Source organism: Patella vulgata, chromosome 2, assembly GCF_932274485.2.
Source record: "Patella vulgata chromosome 2, xgPatVulg1.2, whole genome shotgun sequence".
Lineage (NCBI taxonomy): Eukaryota > Metazoa > Mollusca > Gastropoda > Patellidae > Patella > Patella vulgata.
The window spans coordinates 16,692,063-16,714,493 of record NC_065880.2 but is presented as its reverse complement, the minus strand read 5'-3'; the positions used below and the strand labels follow the sequence as shown (position 1 = coordinate 16,714,493).

At 33.0% G+C, this 22,431-nt stretch overlaps 2 protein-coding genes across 4 annotated transcripts; one reads left to right on the top strand and one right to left on the bottom strand.

The window, feature by feature from the left end:
• Positions 1-423: 423 nt before the first annotated feature.
• LOC126810843 (probable pyruvate dehydrogenase E1 component subunit alpha, mitochondrial) lies at positions 424-7,193 on the top strand. 2 transcript variants are annotated; one of them, XM_050536153.2, is made up of 9 exons: positions 424-594; positions 1,517-1,582; positions 1,885-2,058; positions 2,637-2,767; positions 2,849-2,936; positions 3,227-3,475; positions 3,772-3,908; positions 5,048-5,156; positions 5,270-7,193. In XM_050536153.2, exons 1-9 carry the CDS (start codon positions 550-552, stop codon positions 5,432-5,434), a joined length of 1,164 nt encoding a protein of 387 aa, XP_050392110.1. In that variant the 5' UTR covers positions 424-549; the 3' UTR covers positions 5,435-7,193. The 2 variants fall into 2 exon arrangements, with proteins under 2 accessions (XP_050392110.1, XP_055954718.1); XM_056098743.1 differs by having other exon boundaries at positions 425-594; positions 2,637-2,763; positions 2,845-2,936.
• Positions 7,194-7,747: 554 nt separating this feature from the next.
• Positions 7,748-22,165, bottom strand: LOC126810838 (cryptochrome-1). Of its 2 annotated transcripts, XM_050536142.2 has the most exons (12): positions 22,090-22,165; positions 20,786-20,941; positions 19,695-19,834; positions 18,910-19,052; positions 17,066-17,241; positions 16,802-16,908; positions 16,480-16,620; positions 15,613-15,783; positions 14,831-14,971; positions 13,914-14,071; positions 13,568-13,761; positions 7,748-12,087 (listed from the first exon to the last, which is right to left on the bottom strand). In XM_050536142.2, the coding sequence occupies exons 2-12, from the start codon at positions 20,934-20,936 to the stop codon at positions 11,963-11,965; spliced, it is 1,647 nt and encodes a 548-aa protein (XP_050392099.2). In that variant the 5' UTR covers positions 20,937-20,941; positions 22,090-22,165; the 3' UTR covers positions 7,748-11,962. The 2 variants fall into 2 exon arrangements, with proteins under 2 accessions (XP_050392099.2, XP_050392101.1); XM_050536144.2 differs by lacking the exons at positions 17,066-17,241; positions 19,695-19,834; positions 20,786-20,941; positions 22,090-22,165 and having other exon boundaries at positions 18,910-19,048.
• Between the last annotated feature and the right edge of the window lie 266 nt (positions 22,166-22,431).

Genomic DNA, 22,431 nt, shown 5'->3' with positions numbered 1-22,431 from the left:
ACTGAAAGTATAGTCAATAACACTGCAAGTTGTTTTGGGTTTTTTTTTTGGGGGGGTCTGTACTATTCTATTATAGCCCACCAATTATTTAGATATTTTGAAAGGGTGGGAGAGAAGAATTTTTCCAATTGGCCACGGATCAGTTCTGATCTGTGATAGTTTCAGAAGTTATAATTACGACAAAATGGAGAAGTTAGAGAGAACTGTTCCAGCCCAAACCGTCCGTAGTAAAATTACTGTTGTAAATTTTCGCTCAGGCGCTACCATCGGTGATGATAGGGATGAGGCAATTTGTTTCAAAGAGGCGTCAATATTATAAATTCTGAAACTATTTTTGAAAATATTTGAAAAATAAATACGTGAAACATTTTTAAAACGTTATGTCGGACCTCTGCTCTAGTTTGGATTTGTTTCCCTTTACAGTGACACCGTGAGAGTAACCTCCCCTGTCTTGAAGGTCAATTTCGTAGTGGAGTAGTGTAAAATAAAAATTCATGCACAGCCGATTCATCAATAAAGGGTCATTAATATTTTAACAAAGACCTAACGATGCTTTCCGTCTGTGCCAGGAACTTACGGACGTTGGGCCGTAGCGTAAGTGATGTTAATTCATTATAGACTTCACACCATGGATGACAAATCGCCATTTTCATGATTTTGCTCGTTCCACCGTTCACACAAAATGAAAATGTGACATTACTGACAAATGCAACAATAACAATTGAACAAAACATGCATTTTTAATCTGATTGATTTTCATCAATTTCTCTATTTCATCATATTAATATGGTCCCAAATATGTCCTTGTCAACGGACAATGTATAGTCGTTCGGATTATACGAAAAACTGAGGTCCCTTGACTGTAGACATTGGCATGCACGTAAAAAAAAACAACCCTTGGCCTTGAGGATTACAATTTGAAATAAGATATGGCTGTAGTGCCACTGTCTGGGCCAAATTCCCCTCATATGGCATATGCCAGGCTTTATTAGTCTTTGCAGAACAGGACATTAAACCATCATTCATTTCATTTACTGAGACAAGGGTTGACAATATTAAGTTTATATCAAAAGCTTACAGTGGAAAAAAAAGGACATCTTTAGTGGCTATAGGTTATTATTAATGTTAGTGAACTGTTTGTTGATTTGTTCAAGATGTATAGGCTTACTGTATTAATAATATTTTTATGAATCAAAATAAATTGTATTTTGGAGCTTACATTTCTCAGGTTTCTCGCTGACCACTTTTTTATGTAAGTGTTACTATAGATCTATCACATCTACTATTTAGTTTGTTATCTCAGTGGCACAAACTCACCAATCATCTGATCATTTATAGCCATTCAGTGCAGTGGTTTTGTCAGATCAGATTTAAATCATAAATGATTATATAGACCAGATTCACTAGAAAGACATTGAAATTATTAACACATTTATGTATTGTTGTACAGGACATCAGGTTGACTTTGCTTCAGGAAAGAGATTTAAGTGTTTTGTCTTTAATCTCTTTATTTCAGGGGATTTACCAATCCTATCATATTAATAATTATGCAACATCAACAGAAGCCTCTTTTGAAACACAGGTAATCTGTTACCTTTTATTTATTGCTTTTTATCAGGGTAAGCTTAAGCTTATATACATGGAATTAGTTTTAAGTGCACAAATTTGAAAAAGGCACATATACTCTTCGGCCTTCAGGCCATATGCAAAAAAAGCATATTGGTCCCAAAATGATTAAAGCTTAAGATGTTATCTAATTCAGATTTTTTGTTTTAGACATATAAATTATTACCTAATGAACACTTTCAAGAGAATGATTAATTGGCTTTCTTGTGCAAGATGGCTTTCAAGAATAATTGTTTACATCTTGCCTTATTATTTCAGCCCTATAAACTTCACAAATTAGATGAGGGTCCATCTACTAATGTTAATGTTACACGTGATGATGCTCTTACCTACTACCGCCAGATGCAAATGATTCGACGTATGGAGACCGTGGCTGGAAATTTATACAAATCCAAAATTATTCGAGGATTTTGTCATCTCTACTCCGGACAGGTACAATAATTAGAGGTTTATAATAGTACAGAAGCTTTTTTAAAAACAAACAAAATACAAACACTGAAGATAGTATAAAAAAGAAATAAAATAAAATGAATCCAAAATGTCTAACATATTCCTAATTATATTTAAAGGCTCAATACCACTCTTGTTGTAACTGAATAATATGTCCCAATCTTTATTCTGGTGAACAAATTGTACTAATTTACAATATTCCAATTAATTGATGATACAAATTTCATCTTAACACACCAAATTTAAAAAATTGGAAAAATTCAACTAAATGATTTGAAAAGCCTGACATAAAGCTTTTCAAATGTGACTTGGATTTAAAAATATTTTTGAACACTCTGGACAAGTAAAATAGGATTTAATGGATAATTTACACAACAGGTAGGACACTAACACATCTAGTACTCAGAATAAGGCTATTTTTTATTTTCTGGAGCTGTCAAGCCAGCAAGAGTGTTATTGTCCCTTTAAGAGAACCAGTATTTAAGAGACACTTTAAAAAAGTGGAACATTGAATCATAACCTGAGTTTTTAGATTAAACTAAATATTATTTATTTTACAGGAAGCCATTTGTGTTGGAATGGAAGCATCACTCAACAAAAAAGATGCAGTCATTACAGCATACAGAGCTCATGGTTGGACATATATTCGTGGTGTTTCATTAGTAGGTGTCTTAGCAGAATTAACAGGCAAGTAGATTAAAATTATGGTTTGTAAATTGACAATGACTCGAGTTTATTCTTCTTAACACTTTTTATTTATGATTGTAGGAAGACAATCTGGTTGTGCTCAAGGAAAGGGAGGCTCCATGCATATGTATAATGATAACTTTTATGGTGGTAATGGAATTGTTGGTGCTCAGGTAAAATCATTTTTATATGTCCATATAGAAATGTTCTATTATTATACATGTACCTTGCTGTCCATCCTTCATTTGTTACATGTATTTGCAACAATAACTTTACATTTCAACAATTTCCATTACTTGCTTCCAGAGTTTTGCCATTGCTCACTTTGTAAGATGGTGTAAACCATCTACAACAGAAGTTATCAAATTATTTTGGTAATTAGGTTGAGGTTATTGGTATTACATGTATTGGTAAAAATTTGCAGCAATAGAATATTAATAATTATTCATTTTGTTTTAACTAGGTTCCTCTTGGTGCTGGTATAGCCTTTGCTTTGAAATACCAAAACACAGACAATATTTGTATTACCTTATATGGGGATGGTGCTGCTAATCAAGGTCAATTGTTTGAAGCATATAACATGGCTAAGTTATGGAATCTACCATGTATATTTGTGTGTGAAAATAATGGTTATGCTATGGGAACTAGTTTGGATAGATCGTCAGCCAGTACACAATATTTTACTAGGGGAGATTATGTACCTGGAGTACAGGTAAGTACCAATATAACTTTTACTATTTTCGTGTGGCCACATTTAAATATAGTTGTGTATTGTCATCACTCCGGTCTGTCTGTCGATCTGTCATGCCAAAAGCAAAGGAGGGTAAAGTTAAAAGATCTAGTGCTTATTTACTTTGGATGAAGATTCCGGTGCAGGTGTTATTTGTCTGCTATAATCACACTTTGCGATAGAATTTTTATGCCATGATAATTTTGGCATGTTCTTTCATGCTGCTTTGGTGACGTTATTTCAGATTTGGTTGAAATGACAATTATTACATTTTGTAGGTGGATGGTATGGATGTTTTAGCTGTTAAAGAATGTACAAGATTTTGTAAAGATTTTGTCTTGAAGAATGGACCAATTTTAATAGAAGCATCAACCTACAGATACAGTGGACACAGTATGTCTGATCCTGGCACAAGGTAACATTTAATATACACGCCTGAAAACACTGGAATACTGGACATGGATTATCAGGGAGAATTAGGGAATATAAGGGGTATTGAAAATATGGCATATAATAATATTGAATTACTGTTAAAAACACAATCTCAGAGAAGATGGAAGCTTATTGGCTATTAAAATAACATTGTATTATGTTTATGCAATGAAAACACTCAAATTAGGAGTCAAAACACAGCCTCTGATAATCAAGTTAGGTAACAGTTTCATATTTTTGCTGGGAAACTCTAAAATTTGTGTTTATTTGTCTGTTGTCTATCTGTATGGTAAAGTCTAACATTTTTCTGATGTATTAAAAATATTAATGGAGACTTCGTAACAAAACAACCAAGAACCAAATAAGGAAACATCTTACACTTTTTAAAGCTCCATAACAATAAATATTAAAGATACATTCCCGCCTACAAACTGGGTGATTTATTGGTATATATGGACTAAAAACATATTCAAACTAATTAATTTGTCATAATTTTGCTTCAAATCCTTCTCAAACATTGTAATTGCAAAGGAATGCCCTGCTAAAAAAATTCGATCAAACCAGGTCATGTTTACATCACATGACTTACCTCTCTTGGAAGTCAGGGGAGAATAATCATTGCATACATAAGACGATGTTGTCTTTAATCGCTTACTATTTATTACAAATATCGAATCCTAATTAAATTCTCGGATTATCCACTACCCGCGTCTTTGTCTGTCATTTTTATCTCAGAAAGTGTTGTAGGCTAACTCTTCATAAAGTTTATCAACTTGTACATCAAGCGCTCAATGTTCGCGTGTGACCTTTGACATCACACGTGCAGAAATTCCTAATCGTCGGGCTGTCGATTAGGAGAACCCTTACATTTTTGTCCTGTATACGGTCCATGAGTGTTTTTAGGGGAATCCAGTATATTTTCTAGTAAGATTGAATATCTCTACTTTCCATATATACCAAAATTGCCATACTTTTATTGGAAATAACCACCCGATAAATACTTTTCTGGGAACCCATCTTTAAATCAAGATGAAACGGCATATATTATTTCATATACCGTTTCAATTGTTCATGATGATTTGAAATAGCTATTAATATTGGCTGTATACATTATTTATTCAGCTACCGCACAAGAGAAGAAGTTCAAGAAGTTAGGGAAAGAAGAGATCCTATTTCCAAATTTAAAGAAAGAATTGTATCTGCTAATTTAGCAACACCTGAAGAGATTAAGGTTAGTATAAGAAGATATTATAGCAATCATGCATGTGATAAGAAAATAGCTCCCCAACATGCTACATCACTGTCTAAATAAAATTACCGTAACTAATATCTATTTTATTACAGAAAATAGATGTTGAAGTACGCAAGGAAGTAGATGAAGCTACAGAAGTAGCCAAGAATGATAGAGAATTACCTTTAGAAGAACTGTATAATAAAATTTATTCCAATCCTGAACCTGATTATCAAGTGCGAGGTTGTGATCCCACTATTATGGCAGCATCTCATTAGATAGATAGTATTTATTATAAAAATAATGTTTGATTGTGTAAAGATATTGTAAATAGATTATATACACTCTAAGCTTCTTATAGACTGCATGCTTTAATATACGCATATGAAGTGCTAAAGGCAATGTCCCACCTATGGATAACATTGCCTACCGTTATTTGGAAAACTGAAATGGAAGGACACAAAATACCATCAAAGCCACAATATGTATTGCAAGGTATATGTTCATGTCTTTAATGTAAGTTACAAACCTGTCATGAAATAGATTAATTACAGGTACACACTGTTAGTCAATTGGTTCTAGAAATTAGTGATTGGAGACTAAATAATATTTATGTGAAAATCCTGATGCTTCGTTACAAAGTTAATATGCGGCCTACTCTGACAGAGAATGAGTGATTCACAAGTTGCACACTTATTATAAATTACTGAATATTTATTTTGTTTTTAAATATTTATTCAGTATAATGTTGATAAGGTTTTATTGTTTTAGACACTATTAAAGATTTGTTCTTTTTGTTTGAAATGAATGTTTGGGATATGTTTTGAAACTAGGATTTTATGTATTATGTTTATCTATTTGCCAATCTTATAGTGTTCACAATAAGTACTGATATATTTAATAGTGCGATTTCTGCTTTGCAGATGAAAGTAACTTTATAAAGTTACTATTTTAGGTCTTATATTAAAGCGAGAATTTCAAATTTTCTAAGAAAGTCAAAACATAATTATTTCTATGTCTTTTGCCCAATAGGTTATAAAATCACTATTATACGATCATGGGCATTATTTCCCACCCTTAAAAATCTATGACACAGGAAATAACACAATTACCTCCCCTGTTTTGCTATTGACAACATGGGGCAGCCTTTCCAACGTTGGAATTGGAAGTTAAAAATGATATTTTTGCCAATTTCTCAGCTGGCAATAGCGAATTATAGGATTAATAGGATTATTCTTTAACAAGGTAGGACTGTTTATGGATACCATCTATTTTAAGGCTTTATTTTAATACATTTTAAAAATATAACTTGAAAATTTGCAATTTCTGCTTTAAGGTTTATGATAAGAATGTTATTTAAAGTGTAGGCATACCTACATGTATTTTGGCGAAACAATACATAGAAGAACTTATTGTCATTCTGGGTAATACTCATCAAATCTCTAATTAAAGAAATATGACATATGTTCTTATCTTTCCTTTGAATCTAAGAGAATATTTATTGTACAAAAATAACCTCAAAAAATCCAACTCTGTTTCATCCTGATAATCATGTATTGAATTTGTAATATATAAATAGGGGAATACAGGACATGTCTTGCCAACTTATCTATTGTTTGAAATGTTTAAGCAAAATGTGTGATCTGTGCTTTGTGTGGTTAACAGGCATAGTTTTACTATTGACTTGGGAATTTAGCTCTGGTCTGGCGTTCAATTTGCTCAAATTTAATTGGATTAATTAATGTTTTTAATGCCGAATTAACATCTTATGGTATAATAGTTGAGACCTTTGCTAAGTTCTTAAAAAATATAGTAATTACATATAATCTAGAATTTTAAATGTCATATTACTGATATATTTTATAGACATACCACTTGGAATATTAAAACCTGAGAATTTGTTCAAATTTAATTGAATGGAGGGATTTGAAATAGGTCATGTTTTGATGAGAAATGTACCGGATTCCAAAAGAAAGTGAGAGTATAATATATAAATACATGTATAGTGATAAATATGAAATAAAATATATAAATTTATTTATATGAACTATCATCATCCTTTCCATGGCAACAAATACATACCCTATTTCCAGCATAGACCAGCCCCACTCTTACTGGAGTGGTTCATTCAACATGTCCTTACTAGTCATGATTGCAGCCTTCCCTAATAGTAATACGCCAATGCCCGGCAGCTTTGAAATTACAATATGGTCTAACTGAAGATATTGTTCTAATGGAGATGCAGTAACCTATAGTACAGCAATTGATAAGCTAAATCAAAAGTGTGTGGGGATTGTGGTATGGGAGAGATAAATCTGTGACATTGTAAAAAAAAACTTAGATATTTATGGGGGTTCATGCCAGTTCATGGGCCCTGGAGTGATGTACTGATTGCAGCCCCCTCTCCATGGGCCTGGTTATATCCTATGATCAAATGAACTATCCCAATCGCAGCCCACTCTCCTTGGGCCCAGTTATATCCTATGATCAAATGTACTATCCCTGCAAATGTGACAAAGGTGTAGAATGGACCAACAGACTAGGAGAAGACATTGTCTTAAATTTATAGAATATGCAACCATTAAAGTATATATATATATATATATTTTATTCAATATCACATTTTTTTAGCTCCCAAATAATACATCACAACAGCATCAAGTATTAATTGAATATTTTTAGTGAAACAACATCCTAGCAGCCTGTTTTCTCAATTGTAAATCACACTTATTCTATATTGTTGACATCAGACATTTTCTTTGTAGACAGTATTCATAAAGTGGTGATTACCTGTAAACATCAGTATATGACGTTTCGTTTCTGTCAAATATGGGGAATTTTAAAACGAAGTGGTATATAAAAGTAAGTCATCCGAGTTTAGTAGTCAAGAGGTTATATTACAATGAAGTGTAAAAATAAGACCCTCTCCCCCAAATGAAATGAAATTGTCTTACGGGCGAATCATTCGGCCGAATGACAGTGGACACACCAGGCGAATTTCGATGCCGATTGATTCGGCCAAATCATTCGGCTAGTGTGTCCACCGCTTTAGCTATACTGAACAAAGAGTACATGGTCCAGATTGTCTCCAAAAGACCCAGGTCATCACACGCTGATGTAGGAATACCTTTACAACAATTTACTAACAGTTATGAACTAGTCATCAATTTTTTTTTCTAAAGGACAATAACTGTATGTAATCATCCAATAATTTTGGTTTTGCCAAACTGGTTTCATTTAACACAATTGATTTTTTTTTTTAACAAAAGATCTATCCATGAATCATCACTCTTGTAACTTCAATCCATGCAAGTTTGTGACATTAAAAATGTATCTGTAAATATATCTTATCAAGAGTTAATACTTTAAATATAACTGATAAAGAGTTAATACTGTAAATATATCAAAACAATATATAATAACAAAATACAACATATATCATCTAAAACTAAAACAGTTACGATAAAAATAAAGAACAAGATTGAGAAAAGAAAGTTATTATGGCATTTATATATGATCACTTTTAATTTGCAGCTATTGGTATCATTCATTTTAACGAATTAGGCCTAATGGTGCTATGCTACTGCTGGTGGAAGTCCTGAGTGTGAAGAAACTTAAATCATGTAAAACACAGTTCTCCATGTTAGTTACACAATAAACAAATCGGTTGCCCATCCAGAATAATAGCTGTCTTTTGTTAATATGTTAAACCAGGCAAGTCAGCCCACATGTTGCAAGAGATGGATAGAGAACAAGCTAAAAACAAAAAAGTTTTTTCTTACAATCAGGGGCTATAATCCAGAAAGTTATGGTCTGGACTCTGGAATGTGCAAATATTGAAAAGGATTGAGAACTTTGGGATATAAGGATAATATCTTAAGTTCCATCAAAATCGAATAAAAATTGAGACCTCTACACCCTTTGTATTACATACTTTGTATTATGGTGGAATGGTGATATATTGAAACGTTTTTTAAATTGGATAAAAATTTTGACCTCTAGAGTATCTACAAGCTAAAAAACACGATTTTTTGTACAATCAGGGGCCATAATCCAGAAAGCTACAGTCGGATATGCGCGATATATTGAAATGAACCAAGATCTGTGGAGATCTTTGGGTTGTAAACATACACTTCAAGTTTCAAAATTGTGGCCTCTAGAGGGTCTACAATCTAAAAATATGATTTTCGTACAATCAGGGCCCATAATCCATGAAGTTATGGTCTGATATCTACCAATATCGAAAGGAATCAAGATCTTTGGGAGATAGACCTATATTTCAAGTTTCATCAAAATCGGATAAAAATTGTGACCTGTAGAGTGTCTACAAACAAATTGTGGACAGACAGGGGCGACGGCATAATACGTCCACATAATGTGGACGTATAAAAATCTTTACAGCTTGTAAATACTGTACCACGCTCAGAACCTGAAATGCAGCACTAACAATAAATACATTTTCTATAAGAGTTAACTTATGCTGACAAGTTATACAGAACGATATTTACAAGTTGTCCCCTTGTGATACACAACTAATGGATGCATCATAAAGTATATGACTCAAACTCAATTCTGTTGAAATCAAAATGTTTAAAACTTGATATCCTGTACATTTAAATAACATTAGTACATTTATAAATAAATATGAGATATAATTCATTAGGAATGTTAAACCATACATGGTTAAAGAATAATATTCTATGTTGTAGACATTACTGACTGACACATCAATAACTGGAAAAGTAATTTTTTTTATATTCGATTCTTGATGCATTAAGCCTTGTCTACTGTTAAACCTAACTGAATACGCTAGAGTAAGGAAGGTGACTTATTGAAAATAATGAAAAAAAGTAATGATTTCTTCTATTTACAAGGGAAGTTTCCCCTTGGCAGAGATCATCATGAAATAATTCTACTACTTTTATTATTAAAAATAAAAATATTTTGAGTATCTTAAAGGCAGTGTTGGGTTTAAAAAGGCTAAACCTCTTTGAAATCATCTCTCCAAAATAATAATATATGTTTTATTACATCCTATGCCCTATTCTAATGAAAGTCTGTCCTACCTCGCTATTTTAAAATTTTAGGTTGAGGCATGCAGTCTATGTTGAGATATATCCCTCACAAATTTGAGGTATTGATACAATTTTACCCCACAGAAACGAAACATATGCCAACAGCAGCTAATTTGTCCGAGCGGTCGACAAGGATTGTCAGACATTTATTCTTTTGTAGGTAATTGGGGGCATATACAAGACAATTCCATACAGATCAGATTATAATTTTCGTCGTTTGAGGGTTCACAAGGTTTTACAAACTGAAACAAGGGCCTTAACTCTGGAAGTTACTTACAGAAATTGTTGAAATTTGACAGGCTTTTTCGTTTTATTAATTTAGAGAGTTCACTAAGTTCAACAAGAGCCATAACTCTAGACGTAATTAACGGAAATTGCTGAAATTGAATAGGAATTTTCTTTTTACTAATTTAAATGATGCATAAAAATTTCATACAGATCGGAAGATAACTTTTGATGTTAGAGCGTTCACAAGGTGCAACCAGGTGAAACAAGGGCCATAACTCTAGAAGAAATTAATGGAAATTATTGAAATTAAATAGGATTCTTCATCTCACTAATGTTAACAACATATATAAATTTTAAAACAATCAGATGATAAACGTAGTCTGTAGAGTGTTCAGAAGTAATTGTGGACAACAGACAGACCAATAGACGGGCGGGGGCGACAGCAATATACATTCACATTTCCATGCGGGCGTATAAAAACTTAAGGCATGCAATTTCGGAATTTCATATGGCTATAAATAATATTTGTAAATATGATTAAAATTTGATGATTTTTCATTGAGTGGATTAGTACATGATAATGAATCTGGCAGATTACAGAAGACCGCTTAAATAGGTCAGTCGCTGTATAGCACCTTGAAATAGTAATAACAAATATTTGATAACCATCAAATAAAGACTTTTGATTATAATAATAAAACTTCCTTGGTAGTATTTTTTCGTTAAAAATTATTTCCAATTGCAATAATACTCCTCCTGTAAGAAGACTATATATCAATAAATCATGATAATGTCTATTGTTACCAGGAGTAGAAAGGCACAATTACTTTTTATCCTATTAAACTATCCTAAAATTTAACATTGTCATTTAATGACCAAATATCTGGTACATACATATATTTATATCTTATACTGATATTGTAATAATAACAATAATGTCACCGAATACAATTGTGTACAATATCAAACATTTGTTAGCACAACATTAACATAATACCAGTTTAACATTGATTTAGTTGTTAATAACTGTAGCCATTTTATTCATTATCTAGTAATGAAATAGTTTCAACCATGTTCACCTTTAAGTACAAAATTGTTTCTTTGTTATTTCACCTATTTACCTATACTGCAGAGAATTGTCAACCACTGTATGTAAGAGTTATTGATCCAAAAACTTTGTTATAATGAATTCACTGACAACCACCTGTTTACAGAATACCAGGAGTAGTTATTATAGCTTATAATATAGCATGTGTATAAACAGTGAATTATATTTTTTTATTATTATTACTGGTATATATATAGTTTTCATCATAAGACACAGATGGTGTGTTAATTTGTTAATTAGAGGTAAAACTATTACTAGTTAGGATTATGCATTACGGAAACTATTTTTATACTATTAATGAATGAAATCCAATACAAAGAATATGCAAAGACAGATGCTTTCAATGGTATCTTATATTCTAATTCTGTTAATACATCCATATAGGTATTTTCCTTTTAAAGGCTTTCTATACCACCACATAATGTATCTCCAGAGCAAACAGATCCAGCTGGAGTGTGATCTGGTAGCCACACAAAATCTCGAACTTCTTTTTCATCAGATGGACAACAATGATTATTTTCTAAAAAGATAAAATGTGTACAATTGTTTTATTGAAGAATACATAATAGTAAATAGTAAATATGCAGTTCATTAAATTTTTGAGAATATGGCCCCAGCGTAAACAACTGACTATAATTTTATGGTGCGGTTCCTCTTTATTACCTATTATCTAACCCTAGATCACAAAGTAATTAAATGTTTTAATTAAATTCATATCATTTAATTAAACAAGTACCTTAAAGAGAACAATTTGCCTTTTATACAGTGATGGATTACCCATGGCACACTTAGTGCACCTGCATCCCCATGGTTTAGGGCAGTGTTGGGATTTTGCCCGTATATTCCGGACATGTCCTCCACTATTTTCCAAACGTCAAACCAGGAATATGCTCAATCGGACATCAATATATGGTGAATAATATTCAAAATTCCAAAATTAATGTAGTGTACTGAATATATATCTACCACTCAACCCGATTATCGTTGGTAATAGGCTGGATTGATTAGGTAATTAAGTGATCTGTCTTGATTGACTGACTTAATCCTTTGACGGACAATTCATGAATCCAGTCGTAAATAAAAGTCATTAGGGGCCTCTAAGAGTCAGAATACAAGAATGTTTTAACAACTAATAAATTATATAAACTTAATTAGTATCACTCAAAAAGTAATAGATGTCTATTGCAACCATCTAGACAATGTCAACACTGTTTAAGATGACTGGTTCCAGTGGAAGGACACAAATGAGTCAGAGTTGACACCCATTAACATGCTGAAACTTCTGCCGGCTAAAACACAACTGCAACACACAATGTCATCATTCCCAATCTGGCATTGTTGAACACAGAAGGTGACTGTATTGAGAAATTGGACTTTACGAATAACCCTGATATCACTGATTCTTTAGTGCAGCAAAGGCATGTAACCAAATCATTTGATTGAAGTTTACTCAGCAACAATTTGATATTTGACATACATTGCTATTTGAAAATTCAGTGATTTAAGATTTTACTTTTCTGTCTATCTACATTGTGTATTCAAATCAATAAATAAATCAATAATTCAATTTCAATATAAGCATAACCTATTGTTGAAGAGAGAGTGAGAGAACGGGGGTTTAACGTCCACTCAACACAGACTAGGTCATTTCGGGACTAACATATGGTTCAGTTTTATTTCAATAATTGGCTTGCTGGTAGGGGTCTTTAGCAGTGGCAGGAAACCGGAGAACCCGGAGGAAACCCTTGAGGTTGGACAGACGACCCTACTCCTTGTCACTTACAACCGGAGAAATGGAAACCACGTCAGTTGACACAATGACAAACCTTATGACACAGGGCGCACATGCTAACCATTCGGCCCTTTCAACCTCCCCTATTGTTGAGGAGAGGCTGGAGAGGAACCCCCATTTACTTACATGTAAGTGTGCCAGGGCCCCCATGGATCTTATCCATTGTCATAATATTTCAAATATAAAACAACTTCATGTAAATTCTTACTTTTATTCATAAGCATGTTCTTGGCTTCCTCCATAAGTTTTTGATTTCTTTGTGAGGCTTCTCTATGGTTAACCATTGGAGGCGGATAATCCTTACCAATCACACATCCTGCCTTTTCTTGTACTTCTAGTGGAGCTTTCCACGGTTCAAAGATATAATTCAGTGACATTTTGCCCAACTCAGGTACATAACGCCTAGCAATAAACAAACAAAACAATCCTTCAATAAATACAGATATTTTCTGTCGATTCCAAATTAATCTGCATAGAGATCATTACACACTCCGTTAAGGGAAAGTGAGTAGGGTGAATACATTTTGCAAGTACATCAAAACTGTATCAAGTACCTGATATATTCTCCGGTAGGATCCATTCTACGTCCGTACATACCAGGTGAAAAACATTTCGGACATTGTAACATTTTTTCAAAAGCTGAACTACTGACCCACATCCAATTACCAGCACAAACTGACCAATCAGCATCAATTAAATATTTATCAAACACCTGCAGATAGATAATACAAATTATAATATTTATAATATTGAGAATATCATAGCATTACATATAGGTATATATAATTACTAATATTTTAGATATTTTGTATCACACTTGTCCATTAGCACCTCCATAACCGTTTCGAAGGAAAAATCTCAATCCTGATAACTATTTCCACAACAAAACATTTCTTACATAACAACTTTTAATCTTTATTCAAAGAAAGTTAAAATGGTGTATAAAGATTATAGATTGTTTGGACTAAACAACATGTTAAAGGACCTAAATCGCTAAAATACGGCACCTAGAAATGGACACAAATGGGTCGCAATGCATATAATAATGTCATATCAGTGTATATAATCTGATTTACATTCAATCGTTTCTGTTTTTACTCTGATTTCAAATCAATTATGTTCGGCAAAATATGCCAGAAGTCTCAATCGAATGGCCATCTCTAGCGTCTGGTTATTCCAGTCTACACCGATAAGAATATGAGGTCACCGTTTGACATGACTTGTGGAATATGTTTAACTTCGTTCTTCAAGTCCCTTGTTACAAATGGAACTGAAAAGCATTATGGTACCGGTACATGATACGTGTACCAATGGTAAAATGTTTATTTTGTCTATCTTATCTATCTGAAGCCCATCTTTTCCCCGTAAGACCACAACATCAATGTTGATTTAAATTGACAAATAATTCATGTTTTCAATGTCGAAGACTTTGGATGATATTGAGTTTGAGACTTAGCTACTTTAAGTATACCTTCAGCCCATCTTCCCAACTTATCCACAGATCTCCTCTTGTAAGAAAACAAGCCACCATATGTCGTCCTACATGATGAATCCAACCTTCCGTACGTAATTGATTCATACAAGCATCAATCCATGGAAATCCTGTCTGTCCCTGAAATTGATTGACGTATATCTATTTATATAAAATTGTCTTTTGACAGATTTTTAATCCCTTGCAAACTACAATATTGTGAAAGCTAGATCTCTAAAATGAAAACAGTCCATAAATAGTGCAATTCCTGTCAGCATTTAGAAAGATATGATGAAATGATTTGGTAATAACAAGCCAGCACTACCTGTAATCATCATTAGAAACCTGTAATGGACATATTTTTAATCTGATTGAGAGAGAGAGAAAAATGGGGTTTAAGTCCACTCGACACAAACTAGGGCATTTTGGGACTAGCATATGGTTCAATTTTATTTGAATAATTCGCTTTTGTGTAGGGGTCTTTAGCAGCGGGAGGAAACTGGATGACCTGAAGAAAACCCACGAGTTGGACAGGCGACCGTAATCCTTGTCACATACAAACGGGAAATCAAAACAACGGCAGTTGATTAGAAAAAAAGAAACAGACATAAGGTAAAATTTTAATATTAAGCAGCATGTCGAGTGCTTCTTGTATTATTGACATTTTCTTATATTGACTAAATATCAATCTAGTTGATCTAATTCAAATATATTCTCTAGTAATGAGCACAAATTGGGCATAACATCATCTGAAATAATATAGTAAACTATCTATATCTTACATTTGTCCATTTATCAAGTTGTTCCTGGTTTTTATACCATTTAATATTAAGACAGACAGGATTATCTACCATCTGATTAAACTTGATATTATTGACAGACATGGTGTAAAAATATTCCCTCCATATTAACATAGCTGTTAAAGATACTGGAGCGTCTTTACCAGGATATATCTAAAAAATAAAAATATATTCTAATTAATACAATAGGGTCTGTTCAGTGACATTTCATTTAACTAAAATTGGAATAGGATCAATGGTAGTAGACCTGAAAATGTCACTGGTTCTTCTCCTCTCAACAGTGGAACATCAACAAATCAGTTATATGTCAAAACTGACCATGGCCATATCTACAGACATAAGGTTGCCATCCCACAAAACAAATGAACACCTTAAACGATTTTAACAGATCATTTTCCTTTGGGGCCAAAGAGGTCTTGTCACATTAATATAACAGCAGTAAATACATAGAAATGAAATGGGGTTTAACGTCCTACTGTTCTGCTCCGAACTGGGCTAATGAAGACGGGCATACACCATACAGTGTGCTACGAGGGTAATTTTTCCAGGACAGTGGCACTACAGCTTACTCTTATATCTAATTTCAACTGTCAAGGGATCTTCTACATGCACGCCAATGTGTACACGGGACCTCAGTTTTTTATCCCATCCGAACGACTAGAGATTGGTCCTTGTCAGGCCCTCCGTCATGCATCACTGACAAAGAGGAACCACGCCGGTAAATCTGGATGAACTTTCTCGGCCAATACAGGGATCGAACACCCGACCTCCAGGCTAGTGAGCCAGCGTCTTACCCATTTAGCCACCGTGACCATAGTAAATATACAAGATGTACTTGAACTCACTAACCTCTGAATAAGTATCACGTAATCGCCAGTAAAATTCACGAACAGAAATAGACCCAAATCGAAGATGGGGACTGAGACTGAGTGGTGGACCCAACAGATCAGGTTTATACTGGTTTGGCATACAATAGCCAGATTCATAAGCCTGAAATTTATACATAAATCTAAAAATACAAAATTCATCAAAATTATCAACATGAATATGCCAGACTCAATTAATTCTCAAAGAAAAAATATGTAAAATAGCAATAATTCTTAATGTGATATTCAGTTTTTGACAATTCAATAATAGTCTTTGCTTTTAAAAATTAATTTTTATTGCATACCACACTTTCAACTTTCATTCTGGTCTCCAATAATTTTCTACCTCTCACTTCTCCACCAATATAATGATTTAATGGATTTTTCTGATGTTCTGTTTCTGGAAACACACCTATTGAAACATGTAAAGGTTGATAAGATTATACTGTACCCTAGTTCAAACAATAATCAAAATAATGGTTTTTCTTATAAATAGTACTGATACTTTATAGAAATTTCAAAGCTGAAATGTCAAGAACTGTGTCCGGTACTCTGTTTACAATTCTTACCCAGGCCTTCACAAGTAGGTACAAAGAATCTGTTACTATCATTATTAGATACTTCCATCTTGACTTTGCTAAAATCTGGATATGAACGTGGCCTTGGTGGCAGTCCAACGAGTTCGCTAGTCTGAGTAAACAATTTAAAGGTCAAAGGTGGAGATCCACCATTGTTTTCAATAACCCTGTATAAAAAAAGGTTTGAATGATGGAAATATAAAGACGATATACCTGAAATTGACATCAAATGTAAGGTATTGATTTTAAGACAATAAAGATAGGTTGCCAGACAACGAATCATACGCCCACAGCAGCTAAATCGTCCGAGCGGTCGACAAGGGTTGTTGCATTTTTATTCTTTTGTAGGTAATTGGGGGCATTTACAATACAATTTCATATAGATCAGAATATAATTTTTGTCGTTTGAGGGTTCACAAGGTTCTACGAACTGAAACAAGGGCCTTAATTCTGGAAGTAATTTACAGAAAATTTTGAAATTTGATATAAATTTCATACAAATCGGATGATAACTTTGTCATTCAAACGTTCACAAGGTTTACAAAATAAAACAAGGGCCATAACTCTAGAAATAATTGACGGAAATTGCTGAAATTAATTCAAGACCTCCATTACACAAATTTAAATGATGCATATAAATTTCATATATATCTGATGATAACTATCATTAATCGAGCATTAACAAGGTTGAATAAAGTGAAACAGGGGCCATAACTCGAGAAGTAATTATTGTAAATTGATGAATAATTTCAATAGGCTTCGTGGTTTCACTAATCTAAATGATGCATATAAATTTCATACAGATCGGCTGATAACTTTTGGCGTTAGAGTGTTCACAAGGTTCAAAAGTAAAACAAGGGCCATAACTGTAGAAATAATAAACGGAAATTGCTGAAATTCAATAGGATTCTTCTTTCTACTAATTTAAATGACACATATCAATTAAATACAGATAGGATGATAAATTTTGGTGTTAGAGCGTTCACAAGCTTAAAGTAGCCAAGTCTCTAACTCAATATCATCCAATATTATCCAATATTTAAGACAAAATAAACATTTTACCATTAGTACACGAATCGTGTACCATAATGCGTTTCAGCCCCAGTTGTATCAAGAGACTCGAGGGACGAGGCTAGACACATTGCACCAAATCAAACGGCGTATGTAGACTGGAATAACCAGATGCTAGAAATTTGCACTCGCTTGAGACTGCTGGCTTATTTCGCCGAACATAACTGATTTGAAATTGGAGTAAAAACGGAAACCATTGAATGTAAATCAGTTTATATACATTCATATAACAGTATTATATGCGTTGCGACCCACTTTTGTCAATTTCTAGGTCCCAAATGTTAGCGATTTAGCTCCTTTAAACAAAGTGAAACAAGGGCCATAACTCTAGAAATAATAAACAGAAATTGCTGAAATTCAATAGGCTTCTTTGTTTCCCTAATTTAAATATTGCATATAAATTCCACAAAGATCGGATGTTAACTTTTGGCATTAGAGCGTTGACAAGGTTCAACAAAGTGAAACAGGGGCGTATAAAAATTATCTTGTGGGTATTTCACAATTCAGATATATTTCTCATTAGATAGTAGTGTCCTAATTAGTGTAGATAAAATTTGACTATGAATGATAGTGATCCAAATATCAATTATATATTTGGGAGAGTAAATAATGATATCAATTAACTGTTTGATAAATTATTTTATGGCCTATACCATAATGAAGGATACGTTTTAACATTTAGCATAAACCATACTATAGAAGAAATATATCTTTAATTACAAGTGGAAGGAAATATATAATCTTGAGTCGTAAAAAAAACTTACTCATTGGGATTCCACAAAGTATGGCCATGATATTCTTCCCATTTAACATTTTTCTTCTCGCAGAGTGCTTTCACTTTATTGTCTCTCTCATTCCAAATAGGCTCCGGATCCACCTCAAAGGTTAACTTTGTTACACCCCATTCCTTCAAAAACAGGATAAAATATTTCAAAGCTTTGGCCTGATTAGTGCAAAATTCAATTGACAAACATATCCAAATGCAGTTAAAAATGGCATATTAGCAAACAACAAAATCATAAAAAAATGGACTAAGTAGACACAAACAACTGCTGTTCAATTTAGACTGTTCGCGTATTTCACTGGACATAATTGATTAGAAATTACAAAAGGAATCTTAAAAATTGAATGTAAATGACTATATATCTATATATACTCATATTACATTAACATGTGCCTTTGGGACAATTTCGTCTATTTTAACGTTCCTAAGAACAGAGCTATATGCCCTTTAAGCCCTGTGTAAATCTCCATTCATGTTATTGATAAATGGTATTGGTGTTTATATATATTTGAAATAATTCAAGAAACATTTCAATAGAACTGAGAATCTCAATAGTACGTACCGTTATACATAACGGAAATGGAATAAAGGTTTCACAGAAAGATAGTTGACCAAAAAGGCCACTGAATTTGATAAAGATGAGAGTACGATCGTCGAAACGATGCCTGTTAATAAACCAGTAATTGTTATTCAATAAACAGTTTTTGGTGAATTTCTAATAGACTTATATTGATTATAGGCAGAGATTTCATGGTATATACATACTTTGAATAAATTAGTAAAAGTCTCCACAGGATCTCCTCTAAATACATAGAGCTGTCCACCCTTTTCTTTTAACTGTTTATTTAAATCATGAAGACATTCTATTAGAAAACTCATTCTGGGATATGCAGCTGTCTTTGTACCTGAAATAATAAAAGAAGTAAAAATATCATTAAATTCTAGTTACTTAAATATAAACAAAATATAGAGATATACATGTAGTGTGTGTGTGTGGGTGTGTGTGTGAGAGAGAGAGAGAGAGAGAGAGAGAGAGAGAGAGAGAGATATAATGGGTTTAGAGAGAGTGAGTTAAAAATGGGATTTAATGTCCATTTGATACAAACTAGGTTTAATTTTATTTCATTAATTTGCTTGCGCGTATGGGTCTTTAGCAGTGGGAGGAAACCGGAGGACTTGGAGAAAACCCACAAGGTTGGACAGGCGACCTTGTCACGTACAAGTGGGGAATCGAAACCACACCACTTGACTCAGTGACAGAACTTATGATGCAATGCGCACATGTTAACCATTTGGCCACCCAATCACCCCAATAATGGGTTTAACATCCACTCAACACTAACTGAGACATATTTTACATATCGTAAAGTTTTTGTTTATATATGGCTTTATTTTTACTGATATCAGCTTGATCAATGTTATATCTATTGTCAATACAATTTAGTAGACTGGTGATCAATTGTTTCAATATAAATCACTTCACCTTTTTCCGTTGCCCATTGAAAGGATCACATGGGTGTGAAAATCTCTCAAACATTGTTGCCTTCCAAACATCTATCATTTTATGTTTAAATGATATGCAAATGGGTATATTTTTCAAGAGTGAATTTTTTATGCATTGAAATTTTTAATTGTACAATTATTTTTATTTTACCGGAGGCAACTTCAAACATATGGGTACTTTTTAAATAGCCAAAATTTATTCATATGGGACAAAACCAATATATTTTCTAACATGGATCAGACAGATCAATAATATTGCCAGTTCTAATATGACCTTAAATCTTAAATGATCTGTCAAATAATCCAGGTAGGAAATTCAGAACCCAACACAGGTAGAATGGCGTGTTGCATACCTGCTACTTCACCATCAAAAATAAAAATAGCATAGAACTGTTCACAGTTCTCTAGGGCAGCTAACAGTGCTGGGTTATCATATAACCGAAGTCCATGTCGAAACCAATGAATGGATACATCTTTTTTCAGATTATATTTATCTTTTGACATGTTTTCTGAAATGAAAAGAATAATTAGATATATTTTAATTGTTCATTTAAAGGGATTTGTATGATATTTCCTCCTAAATATTCCAAACAAAGTTTGTACATGTGAGCGATTTGTATAGCCTTTGGATAAACTCTTGAATATTTTATGTTTAAGATTGGTCTATATGATGCATTTTAGTAATTCTAAACGAGCAGAACTACCTAAGTTTACCTATAAAAGAATTTAATGCCAGACCGACTGGCTGTTTTCATTAGGATTTGGTTATGGTCACCCCAAATAATTTGATCACTCTTATAAGTAGCCTACCTACTTACTGTTCTGATACAGAAATTCAAAATTGGTCGGCTAATTAAGTTAATAATAAAGATTAATACTAAGTCATGATTTTGAAAATTATAATTTCTAGCTGTAATAATCAGTAAATGAACAAAATAGCCTAAACAGGATATGGTCAAAATCCAATTCGTGGTCAAAAATGGACATAATTTGGTAAAAACGAAAATAATTTGGTGTACCCGATACAAATAAGTTAATATGCTTAGTGACGAGATAAATATCTGATCATGCTGATAATCGAAGGGTGTGCAATTAACCCAAAGTTGTGAATAGAGAGAATCAGCAAATGAAAAGCATCCAAAGTAATAAGAACTAGAAGGCATATTATTGTAGCATGGATAATGGAATGGAGGGCATTTGAGAAGTTTACTGATGAAAATAAAAATTATATTAAAAAAGGATGTCTTTTTCCTTGCTCTTCCCCAAGCCAAATGGAGACATTCACATTGATGTGCCAAATTTATGTAAGTAAATATATAATAATGGATTGATAAATACACAACAAATATTTCATTAGCCGTTTTGAATTTTATTTTGTTTGTCCGTTTTGGGCGACCAAATTGTTAAATTTAGCCGATTTGAACAGATATGTGGGCCGAATTGGTTTATGGCCATTATGTCTACCACCCTTGTAAATACGACTGGATGCGCGCTGGGCGTTACTTCCGGTCTCAAAGAACATAATCTAGATTTCAAGAAATTTCAAGAATTATGCGTCATTTCTTATGAAATAAAAGCCGGGCTCTTGGAAAGTAATATCATCCTGTTACAGTAATTTAAATGACTAAGCTTCAACTGTTATGAAAAACATACTTACAAGTATCAAAATAGCAGCGTACCGCGTACCCTCTATCATCAAAATTAAAAAAATAATAATAATACGCGACACTGCTAGGACCGGATGATCGAAGATAACGATGGCTCCGGGTGCGCGCGTAGAAATAATAATAAAATCACACAAATATTAATTTTTTCTATGAAAATTAATTCAAATAAATACTACAAAATCTTTCAATAACAAGAAAAAGACTCACCGCACAGCAAGGTCGATTGGATTCTATATCAGTCAGTAGGCTATAATATGTTATATAAATGAATAGGCGATGGATTTCCTTTTTACTTTAGGCCGATGTCCATTCCGCCATGTTGAATTATAGAC

Excerpts from the sequence above, each read along its gene's own strand:
- LOC126810843 (XM_050536153.2), top strand. The coding sequence starts at position 550 with ATGCTTTCCGTCTGTGCCAGGAACTTACGGACGTTGGGCCGTAGC. Across the intron at positions 1,583-1,884 it reads AAGCCTCTTTTGAAACACAG|CCCTATAAACTTCACAAATT; the intron begins GTAATCTGTTAC and ends TTATTATTTCAG. Across the intron at positions 3,476-3,771 it reads ATTATGTACCTGGAGTACAG|GTGGATGGTATGGATGTTTT; the intron begins GTAAGTACCAAT and ends TACATTTTGTAG.
- LOC126810838 (XM_050536142.2), bottom strand. The coding sequence starts at position 20,936 with ATGTCAAAAGATAAATATAATCTGAAAAAAGATGTATCCATTCATTGG. Across the intron at positions 16,621-16,801 it reads GAATGAAAGTTGAAAGTGTG|GCTTATGAATCTGGCTATTG; the intron begins GTATGCAATAAA and ends TATAAATTTCAG. Across the intron at positions 14,072-14,830 it reads GTTGGGAAGATGGGCTGAAG|GTGTTTGATAAATATTTAAT; the intron begins GTATACTTAAAG and ends ATCTATCTGCAG.